The sequence below is a fragment of the Diachasma alloeum genome, unplaced genomic scaffold (genome assembly GCF_001412515.2).
Source record: "Diachasma alloeum isolate Michigan unplaced genomic scaffold, Dall2.0 Dall_scaffold_00362, whole genome shotgun sequence".
In the NCBI taxonomy this organism is placed as follows: Eukaryota; Metazoa; Arthropoda; class Insecta; order Hymenoptera; family Braconidae; genus Diachasma; species Diachasma alloeum.
Window position 1 is genome coordinate 48,602 of NW_021680501.1, and position 15,206 is coordinate 63,807.

The window sequence follows — 15,206 nt, forward strand, 5'->3', positions numbered from 1 at the left end:
AAAATTATTAAATTTTATTAACATTTCAACCCCTCATTGAGATTTTTAAAAAAGTCAAAAGTGTCCGTTTTACCCCAACCTTCCCTACTTGATGTCATGAGTTATTAGAAATACTTTTATCGCCTGATGCCATAATATTAATATACTATTAGGGGAGGGTAGGGTAAAATGGACACTTTAGACTTTTCTAAAATTATTCATAACTCAGAAACAAATGTAACAATAGAGCTCAGTTTAGGCTCATCTCAAAGGGTAAAAATTGTTCTTTGTATGGAAAAAAAAATATTAAATTTCATCAACATTTCAAGCCGTCACTAATATTTAAAAAAAAGTCAAGAGTGTCCATTTTACCCCAACCTCCCCTAATTAATATATTGTTAATTCAAAAGAATTGTCGCGTGTTGAAAATGGGTACTTTCGGTCGACAAAACAGAGATCTATTTTTAATTCTCTGGGATTCAGCCTCTCCCCCCTGCATAACCATTATCTCATCGGTTTATCCCTTCCATTGCGCGTTTTCCCGCGTATTCTGTCAATCGAGCGGTCACTCCACTTGTTGTGTTATCATTACTGAATGAACAAAAATGTCAGTTTTTCGTGCGATATCATCCAAATAATCTGTGCATTACCGTGTGGTTGGTGGGTGTATCTCGTTTGCCAACTGTATCAAGTGGTTCATTCGTATTTCGAGTCCTTGGATTCTAGTTGAGAGGTTATGGTGGAGCCCTGCAACGACTTGTGGAATTCATGTGGCACTGAATTTTCATTAACAAAGGTTTAACCGACAAAATATTGAGATTGACACAAATCAGTAAGTATAAAAATTGTTCATTAGTCTAGAAATAATTGAGGAGAATTAATGGGCACTTGAGTTGACTGCCAGGGATGACTTTTTTGTCTCTGGAATTGAGACATTTTTGGCTACTTTTTTTTCTTTCCTTTAGGTCCTGAGATGAAAGTCATGGACGTTGCGATGGACACAGCTGAGGAGTCGGTTCCGAAACAAAAGAAACTTAAACAGGGTATGTTTTTATTGCAATTAACAATCGATGGGTGACATTTTTATGGGGGACAATTGACATTTTCGTTTTTCTTTCAATTTCAATAACTTTGGGGTTTTTTTATTCTCTTTGGACTTGAGAGATGGGGGAGTATATGATTCAATGGAAAATTTCAGTCCAAGAAGGTTCAGTAATTAATAATTAATTTATTTGATTCAAGGGTGAAATATTTTCTATTGACTGAAAAGTATTTCATTGTTGAATTACGAATGTTTAATTCTTTACTCAAGAATATATTGTTCTTAGGGGAGGACGGGGTAAAATGGACACTTCAGACTTTTTTCAAATTCCTCATAACTCAGAAACAAATTTATCAATGGAGTTCAGTTTGGGCTCATCACAAAGGGCAAGAATTGTTCTTTACATTGAAAAAATCCCCTATATGAGAATTCTTCATTAAACATCAAAAGTTTTTATCCATTCCATTTTAAATTGAATTAAAAAAAGCCCATACACTAAAAGAATTTCAAAATATTCTCAAGTGAAGAATATAATGATTAAAAATGATTGACAATCATGAAAAATCAATTGACAAAAACATTGAATTCCTAGTTTACAAAAAATTCAATTCCTCACTGGAATTCCTTCAATTATTCAATAACATAAAACTTTATTTTTTCATTTCAGCACGACTCCCTTTCCAAATGCTCACCTCGCCCCTCTCCTCGAACACCTCGACAAAAAAGCGAAAGCTCTCCTCCCCCTCGCCCACAAATTGCAAGAGTCCAAAAGTCTTGAAAGTCGAGAATAAAAAAGAGAACTCCTCCAAGCCCTCAGAAATCCCCGAAATCGACATAACATCAGACAAAGAAGACGCCGTAGAGTCTGGAATCGAGGTGTCAGGGTCTCCGGACACAATGTCATCCTCGAAAGACAAGAAAATCGAGCCAAAACACTCGATGAAGCCAGGTGCTTTGACCAGACTGTTCCAGAAGCAGGCGGCAGCAGCAGCTCCTCCAAAGCCTCCACCAATGGAAGACGACCAGATCCCCTTGGTCATCTTAAACAGATGCAATAACGAGTCCGAGGAGAAGTCATCAGAGCCAGTTGCTGCGTCATCTAGCCCTGGAAAATCTCCAAAAACCGATGACTCGAGTAATGATGCCCTGGCAGAGGTTCTCCCAACGTCTGAGGACGATGACGACGACGAGAATAGCAAGGAGAAGTCTCAGAATTCCGAGTCGGACACGCCATCATCGTCTTCAGAGGACGATAAAAAATCTCACGATGAGGACTGCTCGAAGAATTCATCAGACAATCTACTGAAAACCCCGACACAATCCAAGAATTCTGGTGATATTCCCCTGAAGAAAAGGCGATTGACACCAAAACAGGTTGAGAAAAGGCTGGAGAGTGCCAAGAAGAAGGAAGAGCGTCAGAGAGCGAAGGCTGAAAGGGAGTTGCAGAGGAACGAGGAGAGGATGAAGCGGAGGAAGGAGCAGGAGGAGAAGAAAATAGCTAGAAAAGCGAAAGAGGAGGCTGAAAAGGAGTTGAGGAAGAGGGAGAAGGAGCAGAAGGAGTTGAAGAAGCAACTGGATATTGAGCAGAAGCAGAGGGAGAAGGAGAGGAGGGAGAGAGCCAAGGAGGAGGATAAGAGGAAGCGAGAGGAGGCCAAGGAGGAGGAGAAGAGGAAGAAGGAGGAGGAGAAACTCGAGGCAGAGCGTAAAAAACAGAAGGCAGCCTCGACTTTTGTCAGATTTTTCGTGGCTAAGAAACTGGAGAACAGCAAGACTGGTGATGAGGATAGAGAGAAAGTCGATAAGGTAAGCAATTTCATGCCTTTTCAAGTGAGAAAGGACATGAAGATTGCACCCAGGTGCAGGAGGTCCCTTCGGGATGAGGAGAAGTCAGCTGTTGACGAGTGTCTGGGGGATCATGGAGGAAAGGGGGAGCTGTACATCAAGGAGATCAAGAAGGAGAGCTGGAAGATGAGGAAGTCTGGAAAGACCTGGCCTGCTGATGATGTGGCTAAGGACGATGTTGTGATAATTGAGGAGGATGATGGGGATTCGAGTATTGTTAATGAACCTGAGAGGACTATTGAGAAGTATCGAGCCAAGTTGTTGTTGTTCAAGGAGAATAGGAGGCCTCCTTATTGGGGGACTTGGAGGAAGAAGAGTCTTGTGATCAATCCTAGGAGACCCTTTACTAAAGATACTGTGAGTAATTTTTCTTTTTTCATTATTTTTCGTTTTTGCATGAATTTTATTATTCGACGTTGGATTGCGTTGGTGATTTTGATTATATCTAACTGCCTCGTGAAGAGATTTCGTGAGAATATCCAAAGAATTATCATGTTTGGGTTTTTGATATTTCATCGAGCAAGAGCTGATGTTCATTGGATGAATGAATTCATTTGCTCCCTTTTTTAATGGAAAATAGAAGGAAACATGGGAATTTTGGATATTCTTAGATGCTGTTTATAACTAATTACATCTAAAAATTAATGAAGCTGTCTTTCGTCATCTCGACATTATCAGGAGAATGTCAATCTAAATGATCCTGAATGATTCAAGTATAAGAAAATTGAGCTACGCCTTTGAAAAATCAATGTTCTCCCTCACTTCTTTTGAAAACTCTTCTGATACTGTTTGGGTTATTCACTAGTCCCCAAGATCTTTGGAATATTCTTTGGCGATTGATCAGTAGCTTCCACTGATGATCAGTACTAGAAATCGGTGACAATGTTCGGTTTTCCTCTGAAACCCCCGCGATTCTCTTGAAACATGGAGTAGGCGTTTTTTCGATGCACTTTGCGGTGCTTAGCGAGGTGATCGCTCCTGGCAAACCTCTTGCTGCACAGCTCGCAGGGATAGGGTTTGACCCCCGAATGCGATCTTCTGTGTCGAGCGAGTTCATCCGATCTGCTGAAACGCCAGCCACAGCCTGTCCAGGTACAGGCGAATGGCTTTTCCCCTGTGTGACGACGAAGGTGGGCTTTCAAGTGTGAGGCTTTGGCATATACCTGTCAATGAATGAAAACAAAATAAATTCTCCAGCTCCTATGTTACGAGAAATGTGTGAATAGGGGAATTCCAAAGAATTGAGCTTCATGCAAGGTCCCTATTACCTCGAAATGTCTAGACTTCTCTAGAATTCCGATAGATGGCGCTGCACATAAGGACCGTTTCCCAACATGACCGTCCATATTGAAACCATAGATGTATCCACCAGTGATAGGCATATCAATCAATTATAATTACCGTTAAATTGTGAAGCTATCAATTTTTAACATGAATCTTAAAATTTTAAATATTAAAGTAACCATCAATTTTTGCAATTAAATTCCGAAATATGCTATCAACCAATAATTTAGGTGGAAAGATCGACGATTATTTGGATAATCGAAAATCAAGTAGGGGAGGTTGGGGTAAAATGGACACTTTTGACTTTTTAAAAAATATTAGTGACGGGTTGAAATGTTGATGAAATTTAATCATTTTTTTAAATACAAAGAACAATTCTTTCCCTTTGTGGTGAGCCTAAACTGAGCTCTAGATACATTTGTTTCTGAGTTATGAATAATTTCAAAAAAATCTAAAGTGTCGATTTTACCCTACCCTACCTAAAGTCGGAATTAGCTTGGTAACTAAAAATTTACATTTTAGTATTATCACATATTTTATTCACCATCAATCGAAAAATTTAGCTAATAAATTCTATAATATTTTAAATTTGGTAAATAGAGTTAAACTTCGAACAATACAACGAGATAATCCTTTTTATATTGCTAAAATCTGATATTATTGCCTATCCCTGGTATTCACGTCAAAAAATAGAGTCATGATTTAAAATTACCTTGACACAGCCCTGATAAGTGCATGGAAAGCATCGATCCTCATTAGCAGCAGTCTCCACACTTCGATTAGTGTAATCATGTGTGGCAAGAGCAGCATCAGCACCTTTCACCAACAACAAATCCTCCCCAATTCGGTTATTATTAAAATCCATACTGAGATTATTCTCCAAAGATCTGAGATCAATTCCAAGCACTAAAAGTGGCTCATCAGGCTGAGAACACTGGGACGATTGTTGGGGCTGTACCAATGGCAAATGCAGAAATCTCTCACAGCCTGGTGTGCACATTGGCGTTCTCTCTGGCAGGCCCGATCCCCATACCTTATCTAAACACCAATCGATCTCGGTGTTGAGATCACCCAGCTCACCGAGACAATCGGACGCAGACGTGTTTGACGATGTCCAGTCACTCCAGGGCACCTCGGGGGAGTACGTCAGATCCGTGTAGCATTCGATTGAATCGACCGTTGATGACGATTGATTTTCAATCTCCGAGTTTTCACTGCTAGGGGTTCCGCATGCTGGCTCGTAGTCACAGGGTAGTGATGTAGGATTGTATGATGATGATGACATATCTGTGACGTCTGTGTTGAAACCGAGGACTGAGAACAATATTTCGTCAGTCATTTCCTGAAATTTTAAGGATTTATGAAGATTTTTTTCACATTTTTCAATCAAACAACAAAAAATAACTTTTTTTTTTATCTCCAGCTCTATTTTATTGAGATGAAATCAATTTAATTTCTCGGTGCAAAAATAGAGAGTTCTAGCAACAATTGAAACCTTCACAACTCGATGAAGACACACCTAGCTGATTCTTATCACCTCAAAAACGCAATTTCAATTTCATCCATTGACGTTTCAATCAGGTAACACGCGAAAACAAAAGGAATTGACGGGGCATTACACGCGACTCTGACACGGGGAAAATAAACTAAAGTGAAATGATTTTTTTTAATGTTGAGAATTACATGTCTGCACAGTCATCCTCAGGGTTTTCATGTTCCATGTCTCGCAGGACGCGACAACTCGTCGAATGTTAAGACGTTCATCGTGCAAACGAGCACACGGGTATGCAAATAGGTGATTGTCGAATATTCGTCTTTCAATGAGTCAATATTCTCTCTTGATAATTTTATTTTATTTTATCGCACCCTCGTGACCCTTACGTGGCGTTTATTATTTTAAAAATGCGGATGAATTGATGATAAATCTCGGGGTTTATCCGCATTACGTTAATCACGTTTATTGATTCATTTAACACTCGTTATGGCCTTGAATTTTTTACTTACATCAAACATTGCTGTGTCGTCAATCATACTTCAGGGTATTAATTATTCCACAAAATGAATTTAAAAAAAAAACAAAAATCAAATCACAATCACAACTGATACTGGAGTGATGTTTCTCAAGAACAACTCTAGTTTGAAGGCGAAAATTTTGAGTGAAGATGAGCAGAAGACGTGACACGTTCGACTGTCACTCTAGAACTGGTCTACGAGCGGGGCAAAATGGTCGTGTAAGGTAGTGAAAACAAGAGTAACCGACGAGATAAAAAAAATGCCTCTCCGTTTTTTTTTTCTCTCACGAGTGCGTGGCGTTTTGAGAGTTGACCGAGTGATACGTAAATGGAGTCTGGCAGGGAGACGATCGGAGTATGACAACGATGTCCCGAGATATCGGGACTCTGTGCCAACCGGTGACGGCTCCGTGTCAATCCCCAGGGATCGGTTGATTGAAATGAGAAGGAAAAAAAAGAAAATATTTTTCTGTGGTTCGCCCAGACGGATTTTAATGGAATAAAGGGGGGGGGGGGGGAGGGAAGGGGAGGATTCTGACCCTTATTTTGACCCCTCAGATCTGACCCTCAGATTGACCTTTATTCTTTGACCCCGTACATGACTTCAGATCGGCCGATGGAGAGAGGAAAGGAAAAGAAAAAAAGGGAACATTTTTCAGACGCTTTCTCGAAGCATTAGAAATCGCCGTCATTCTGATGGAATCGTGGGGTTGGGGGGGCGCATTGCGCGGAGATTTTGGCTATCGAGAAATGAGAATTTTCGAGAATTCGTATTCGAGGATTCAACGAAACGCTGGATAACGTGGTATTTCGGATGTGAACGCACGTGTCTGAGTTGATGGATTTCATAGCTAGGATGTAATGACCAGTACATTGTTTTGCGAGTTCCAGGAGTCTATTGAATCATTCTCATTATGGCTACACGGGTCGACAAAATTCGGATGTATTCGACCTCGAAAACGAAACTGACCGCATGTTACAGATATTTTGATGCTGATTTTAAATTTCCTTTGGGAAATCTTTCTCGCACGTCTGGTTTTCGAGAAAAAAAATGTCGAAGTGTTGAAAAATGGCTCAAGGATGTGTTACACCCTTTTCGCCAAAATTCACGTTTTTTGAATTTTTCTGGTAAATTGTGGATCGGATTGACGTGAAAAAATATACCGTTTTTGAGTTTTATCATTACTTAATGACTCACGAAATTTCACGATCGTGCAATCATTTTTCGGCGTTTTTTCTAAAACTTTTCGGGAATTCACAAAACTTTAGAAAACATGCAGGAAAATCATTGCACTACCATGAAATTTCGTGAGTCAGTCAATAATGATAAAACGCAAAAACGGTATATTATTTCGCGTCACTCCGATGAATAGATTGCCAGTAAAATGAAAAAACGTGAATTTTGGCCGAAAGGGTGTACATCCTTAAATGAAAAATTTGAAAAAATTGAAAAAAAAATGAATTTGGACGTAATTTTTCTCAGAAAAAAGCCACGGATTAATGAAAATATGATTTATTCAGTGGATTTGACTTCATTTCATCCCAATTGGTTGAGTCAAAATAAGTTGAAAAAATCCCGAAAAACTTCAAATTTCATGATTTTTTTGGTAAAATTTAATAACTGGAAGTTGACTGCGCACACTTTGATGCACGTTAATATCAAATCTATCTACACACGCACGGAGAGAAATATTCAACAAAAATTACGTATGTTTTCCGCAATTCCGAAGCGAAATGTGGTTGTGGGAAATTTTACGGAACTGTCACGGAATTTTTCCAGGGCGTTCCGTAATTTTTATCTGAATCTCCTGGGAAAAATGACGATGCCGCCACTTAAATTTTCTGAGTCGATTCCGTAATCGGTGAGCGAATTGTGAGTTCCGTAATTTTTACTGAACATGCACGGAGAGAAATATTCAAGAAAAATAACGAAATATTTCACATAATCCGCAAGCGAGAATCGTTTTCAGTGAATTTCTATAGGAATATAAGAGAATAAATCTGAAACGTTCAGTAAATTTTCGGGTCTGTCACCGAAAAAATACGAAAAAGTCACGTAATTTTTCTGGAAGTTGTAAAATCTAACAGAAACTTCAAGACTTATTATGCCTCAGAACATGAAAATTCTTGGATGTTTGAGAATTTTTACGAAAAGTTCCGGAAAAATTACGGAACGTGTTGTTAAAATCTCCCCCTCACGGTGACTCATGGCTAGCCGTGAGGCGTCGGACGGATGAGTAATTTTTACGGAACAGATCGTAGAATTTACGTGACGATTGACACTTTTTATTGAATTTTACTTCGCTCCCAGATTACGTTTCGAAACGTAATTTTTACGTCTTTTTTCTGGTAATTTTTATTGAATATTTCTCTCCGTGTGACTCTCCGTGTGTAGGTCTATCTCGACTTGACTGAACATGAAGTTTGAAACTGCCTTTCCTGCAAGGTAAGCGGTCAATTTCTTCTATAAAATGTCACCTTCAATTGTGGAGAAGTGGAGCTGCTGAAATAAAGTTGATAATATAATTATCCTTGTCTCTATCTCAATTAGAGTCACACTGGATTTTCCAGTTGCGCGTGAATTTTTTTTATCGCTGTGGCGTCATAACAAATGTTCGTCATTGATTGGAGAATTAATGGACTGAGAATTACGGGATTAATTGAGACTCTTCGGTCATTAATAAACATTTTCGTCGTGTCGTGGGTATTTTTCTGTTCATATTTCGCTGATTTAAAATGAAAATTGGCGAGGGGTGGGGATATCCGGAAAATAGTACACGAAAATAAAACAGATGATTTTTTTTTTTTTTTTTATGCTTATTTTATATCGCTTCGAGTCTGATGAGACTATATGGCGATTGATCAAGACTTTAAAAATGGTTAGATCTCACCATTCTACCCGGCCAGGAATCGAACCTGGAACCTATCCGTTGTGAGGCAACGGCCTTAACCACTACGCCAGGCTACCGGGCTAAAACAGATGATTGAAAAAATTTACGTTTTTTTTTTTTCGGGATTAATCGGTCCCTGGACTTAGGTTTAATCTCTCGTGCCTATGAAACGCACGAGCATCTGTAATCTTAACGGGGCATAAAACAGACCATTACAGATGGCCCTCCGACTCTCTTGCAGTGACAACAGCATTTTAATTATTTCCTCGTCACCTTGCGCGTTTATCGGACTTCTGTTTTTCTTCATTTTTTTCGGATAAAATAGTTGATTTGTTTTTTTTTTTCGGGGATGGCCAATGTCTGGGGAAAGTCCTGTTGAAGGCTGAGATAAGATAGCTTTCAGGGGTGTCGGTGCTCGCAATGATGATAATGAAGGTGACAAAAGTGTTTCAATATTAATAATTAAATTAATTGATTGAATAAATTTGTTCCATTCCCGGAGAGAAATGTTCAGTAAAAATTACGGAACTCACTATATTCGCTCACCGATTACGGAATCGACTCAGAAAATTTAAGGGACGGTATTGTCATTTTTCACAGGAGATTTCAAATAAAAATTACGGAACGCTCTGGACAAATTTTGTGACAGTTCCGTAAAATTTCCTACGACCACATTTCGCTCCGGAATTACGGAAAAGATACGTAATTTTTAGTGAATATTTTTCTCTGTGTTGAGAAAATCCCGAGAAATTTGTAAATTTATCATGAAAATCTCAACATCTCAATTTTCCTATTTTGAAATATAGCACCATGGACTCCCTAAAATGAAGCGCCGAGTGATGAACGACACAACCGGTTTCAAACGTATTCAATAATTAATTTATGTTACTCACATCAACGCTGCCGCAAGCTCCACCGCGATCCACCACTTCAGACCATTCTATCAATTCTCAATCCTCGAAAAGAAGAACGAAAATTTTTTAATAACGCAAGAGCGACGTTCCAGGCGGTCATATCGATCACTGGCACTCCGTCGATAATAAATTAATGTCTTGGCGTGTGGTATTGTAATTGATGTCTGTGCGCAGATGAAATGGACGTTGATGCATGAGACAATAAAGTTCTGGTCAAGTGAGCACGAAAAAGTAAATAAATATTATTCGATTTGTTTTATTCGTTAGTCTCTCTGAGCAATGCTGGATTCAACAATGAAAATTGGACGAAAATTTTTAATGATTTTGAGTTTTATAGTTTTAACGAAACGGAGAAGACGGAGACTGATTAATTTTTTTATTTCACATTTCAATTTATTTTTGCACTAATTTTCAATTCTCGTATTTTTTTTTGGTTGAAACGTGAGAGCTTAAACCTAGACTAGTTGACCAAAGTGACTGATGCTGTGCATGAGATAATAACGTTCTGGTCGAGTGAGCACGAAAAAGTAAATAAATATTATTCGATTTGTTTTATTCGTTAGTCTCTCTGAGCAATGCTGGATTCAACAATGAAAATTGGACGAAAAATTTTAATGATTTTGAGTTTTATAGTTTTAACGAAACGGAGAAGACGGACACTGATTAATTTTTTTATTTCACATTTCAGTTTATTTTTTCACTAATTTTCAATTCTCGTATTTTTTTTTTTTTTGGTTGAAACGTGAGAGCTTAAACCTAGACTAGCTGACCAAAGTGACTGATGCTGTGCATGAGATAATAACGTTCTGGTCGAGTGAGCACGAAAAAGGAAATAAATATTATTCGATTTGTTTTATTCGTAGTCCCTTTGAGCAATGCTGGATTCAACATTAAAATTTGGACGAAAAAACCAATCGATTTAAAATGTTATAGCTTTAATGAGGTGAAGAAGGCGGACACTGATTTCTTTTTTTTTATATCACATTGGAATTAATTTTCCACTGATTTTTAACCTTTACGAATGTCTGACCCTCACGACCCTTGAGAGAAAATTCCCCCTTATTTTATTGTTTGAAATGTAAGAGACCACACCCCGGTGTGTTTTTTTTATTGTTTGGGATGTAAACCTAGACTAGCTGAGCAAAGTGACTGATGTCGTGAGCATTGAAAAATACAAGTTTGTGATGTATGGAAAGTGCCATGCACTCGAGATATCGCTCCAAGGAAGTGCCGCCTGATATCAACGTCCTGTTCATTCATCATCGTCCAGCACACAATGTCATGAATGAATTCGTTTTAATCACGTTTGAACGTTTTGTAATTAAATCGAGGGTTTTGCTTTTTTAACGAGTGATAGATTGCTTATTCTTTATCTTTTGTAGAAATGGTTTGACTACGAGGTTGATTCGGACGAGGAGTGGGAGGAGGAGGAGCCTGGGGAATCGTTGAGAGGCTCGGACGATGAGAAAGACGAGGAGAATCCGGACGACAATGAGTACGATGTTGATAATGAATTTATGGTGCCTCATGGATATCTATCGGACGAGGAGGCTCAGGCTGATGAGGAGGACGAGGAGGAAATGGTAAGAAATGATTTTTATACCCCGAAAATTTATTCCAGTGACATTTATGTTGAATTAATAATGAATTTCTATTGAAGTTTTTTGATTTTACGATGAATTTCCAATGAGATTGGGCAATTGAGTGTTGGAGATTGCTTTGTATTTGTAATTTTTAATGTTGAGAGAGTAATTTCTCGTACACTGAGAGAAAAACGACAAAGTTTTCAAACAAGTCTTACTTGTGCCAAGAAAATAGTTTTTTGAAAATTATCAAAAAAGGATTTTTTTGGGCCTAACATGCAGAGAGTGCGCCGGAATGAAAAATTTTTGTCGCAAAAATAGATTTAGTAGTTGAAAAAAATTGCATTCCCTGTACACGCAAGAAATGTCATCTCTAGCACTATTTCTTCGTTATTCGATACTCCCATACGTATTTTGCTCCCGAAAAATCTTTGTTTTATGTCGAACAAGGGATACTAGTTTTTCGTTTCGGCTGTCTAATAATCACAGACAACAAATAAACCCTTAAATGAAACAATAATAATATGATAGCAATCTTGTAACTTGGGGATAAAATATTAGTTGAAAAATTTTCCTTTATATGAGATATTTTCATCCTGAAAAGGCACCGTCTGGTATGAATTATCCGCCTCTTGAGCCAAATATTTCTTTGCTGTCGAAAGCAGCGCAATTATTCATATTTGAGACTTTCAATTTCAAACCAAACAAATTCAAGGGCGAAGTGCTAAAACGATTTGACTCGACTTATCCCTTAGTTGAGTTTTTGAAGAATATCTCCGAATCTAAAGGAGATAATGAAATTTTCGTAATAACCTTTTTTCTAGAGCACATTGAGTGCTACAAAAAAGGTTATGATAAAAATTTAGCTATCTCCCTTAGATTCCGTGATATTCACAAAAAACTGGCCAATAGTCAAAATCGACTTAAACCGTTTTATCACTTCGCTCCTGAATTCTTTTTCGGCAATTTTCAACTAGTGATTTTGTTGGCCCAAATAAGACTCGTTTAACCATGTGTTTGTTTTTCTCTCAGTGTACTCACCAATCATTAAAATTTCCCCAGCCTTTAGAGCTTCAAAAGGACAAGCTTAAAATCCTCGAAGAAGAGTTTGAGGCGGAAATGAAGACAAAGACATCCAAGATAAAGCCAAAAGTTGTTGGATGCATCTGGCTGGGAATTCTCAACTCTTACCCCGAGAACAGTGAGTACCCCTGGCCCATCGCAACATTCACACTCATCACTAATTCTCGGATTTTCCAGCACCTGCTCACATCATCAACTTCCTGATGGCCCGTCAAGGCTGGCCGAAGGAGGCCCCAATAGCCCTGACTCCCCCAGCAGAATCCGAGGCCCTGGAAACAGAGAATTTGAGCAAAAAGGGCATTCCCGAGGAAGCAGTCCCCGATCTTATCCGCTTAATCCACGGTAATCTGCATGGCCGGCCCTTCCTTGTGAAGGAGTTCTTCACCTACTGGACGAAAAATCACCCAGGGCACGACAACTCCTTCACAAAAGTCAGTGTAAGTCGCAAGATCAAGGATCTGTCGAAGAGAATTCCCTGTCCTGAGGAAGGGCCAATGCACTTGAAGGCATGCTGGTACGTGACCGAGGAGACACGGAGGAGGTACTCCCTGGAGGACCTGCGTCTTCCAAACCAGTGGACGTACTCCCTGACCCCCAAGAGGAAGACGCTGACAGAGGCCCCAGTGTTGTCAGAGAAAAATGAGAAAGATGTCAAGGAAAAACCGAAGGACAGCGAGCAGAAGAAGACTGCTCCCCTCATCACAATGTTCACGAAGAAAATAACACAGGAGGAGATGCAAAAGCAGCTCCAGGTGAGGCCCTCGACGCCAAAGCCAGCGAGCCCACTCAACAGACCACCAAAACGAGCGACCCTCATATCTGTGCCTAGAGGTGATCAAGCCCCTTCTATTCTGACAGCATTTTCAAAAATTAGCAATGGAAAGCCTCAGGTGTCCTCTGGAAGGGCTGACGAGCCTATTACAATCTCAGATGATGAAAACAGCCGGAATAGGAGTGTCGATGATACGACAATCCATGATAATGAAACGGAAATTATTTTTGACATTACAGAGAACAAAACAGACGACTAAATCACCATTAATAGGGTTTTTGGAACTGGAGAAATGCCAGAGGACACGGCGAAGTAAACGTGTTTTTAGTAATCAATGAATTTCGTGAAGTCTGATCTCTCGTATATGTGACGAGCCCATTACAATATTAAATGAAGAAAAAGGTGTTGTCAATATGAAATCTGGTGAAAATAAGAGATTACATATTGCCCACTTCAGAGAAGCGAAAAAGAGGACTAGACTCATCGTGAACCTAGAGCCCAGAACGAAAAACTTTTTTCACAGTTATTTTGAAACTGGGGGAAAACCCTTGAAGACACAATGAAATAAAAGTATTTTTAGTAATCGATGAATTTCGTGTTGAAGTCTCACCTAAAAACTTGTGCGATCTCAGTGCAATGTTGCGTGTGAGACTGCAATAGAACTTACGACTTGGTCTCCTTTTACCACGAGTGGAGGGGGGCGGGCAAGCCATCGGTGGGAATCAATGCGATTATTATCGTATATCTCCCACTGGAGTAATCGAGTAATAAATCGCAAACGTGTGCACTGGGTTTTTTTTTCTCGAGTTTCAGTTCCTTCTTTTACATGTTTATTTCGTTGTTTTTTTTTCTTCACGTCAATGCAGATAACTGACAGTTGGAAATTAATCCCTATGCATACGATTATCATTAAGCCTGAGTTTATATCGTAGGTTTACACTGTTATTTGTTGCAAGCTGCAGTGGACACTAGATTATCGTAGAGCTTAGTATGTCGATGTTTAATTTACCCAGGTTTCATTATTATTTTGATATCTTTATTATGAATTTTGAAATTGCTCAGGGCATTTTCAGTTATGTCAAGTGCCTTCAATAATTCCCCTGACCTTTTGTGATACTCTTCATCTGAGAATGAAAATTATCTACTGCCTTACATGTATTTGATGATTAATAATTCATGTTGTCCATTTTGATAATTAGTATTTAATAAAAGTATCATGAGAAATTGGCTTTATTGTCATTGTTATCAGAGATTCTGGGGTTTATATATTGGTGTACCAAGAGACGCCATCGTAATTGCCCCTGCGGGACCATTGCACTCTTGGCTAGTGACTTGAGACATTCTTTGAGTTTAATTGCTCGTGAAAGTCCATGCCGAGGGGTTACACTGAGCACATCTGACATTCTTGAAAAACTTATACCCCTCCGACGGTGTAATTATAATTTCAAATGACGGAAGGAAGAGGTAACCACTCAGCTTTTTATAACAATTATTTTATTTCCCTTATTACTGGGGACTTTGTAATGGCTTCGTTAGAAGCAGAATTCCTGCGCTGATGGTGTCATAACTGCTCTTCATTTTCAAGAAATTAATGAAATCCCAAAAAATACAGTTGATAATGTATAGCAAATTGATATTATCAAATTGATAATTTATCAATTTTTAAAATTTTGAAATATTTTACGAATCAATCGAACATTTTAATTTCAAATTATTTCGGTAATTGAAAATCTTGTTAAGAAAGTTGGAATTCTTAATCAGGGATGGCCAATAATATTAGATTTTGATAATATTAAGAAGGATT

The 15,206-nt window shown here is 38.7% G+C and overlaps 2 protein-coding genes across 3 annotated transcripts; one reads left to right on the top strand and one right to left on the bottom strand.

Annotated features, from left to right (window-relative positions):
* The first annotated feature begins 508 nt into the window (after positions 1–508).
* On the top strand, positions 509–14,786 carry LOC107041349 (chromatin assembly factor 1 subunit A). Its single transcript, XM_015261864.1, has 6 exons — positions 509–811; positions 945–1,022; positions 1,689–3,220; positions 11,347–11,547; positions 12,610–12,748; positions 12,808–14,786. The coding sequence occupies exons 2-6, from the start codon at positions 953–955 to the stop codon at positions 13,659–13,661; spliced, it is 2,796 nt and encodes a 931-aa protein (XP_015117350.1). The 5' UTR covers positions 509–811; positions 945–952; the 3' UTR covers positions 13,662–14,786.
* On the bottom strand, positions 3,254–9,995 carry LOC107041350 (Krueppel-like factor 8). Of its 2 annotated transcripts, none has more exons than XM_015261866.1 (3): positions 9,944–9,995; positions 4,860–5,489; positions 3,254–4,026 (listed from the first exon to the last, which is right to left on the bottom strand). In XM_015261866.1, the coding sequence occupies exons 2-3, from the start codon at positions 5,484–5,486 to the stop codon at positions 3,730–3,732; spliced, it is 924 nt and encodes a 307-aa protein (XP_015117352.1). In that variant the 5' UTR covers positions 5,487–5,489; positions 9,944–9,995; the 3' UTR covers positions 3,254–3,729. The 2 variants fall into 2 exon arrangements, with proteins under 2 accessions (XP_015117352.1, XP_015117351.1); XM_015261865.1 differs by lacking the exon at positions 9,944–9,995 and adding an exon at positions 6,152–6,467.
* Positions 14,787–15,206: the final 420 nt, after the last annotated feature.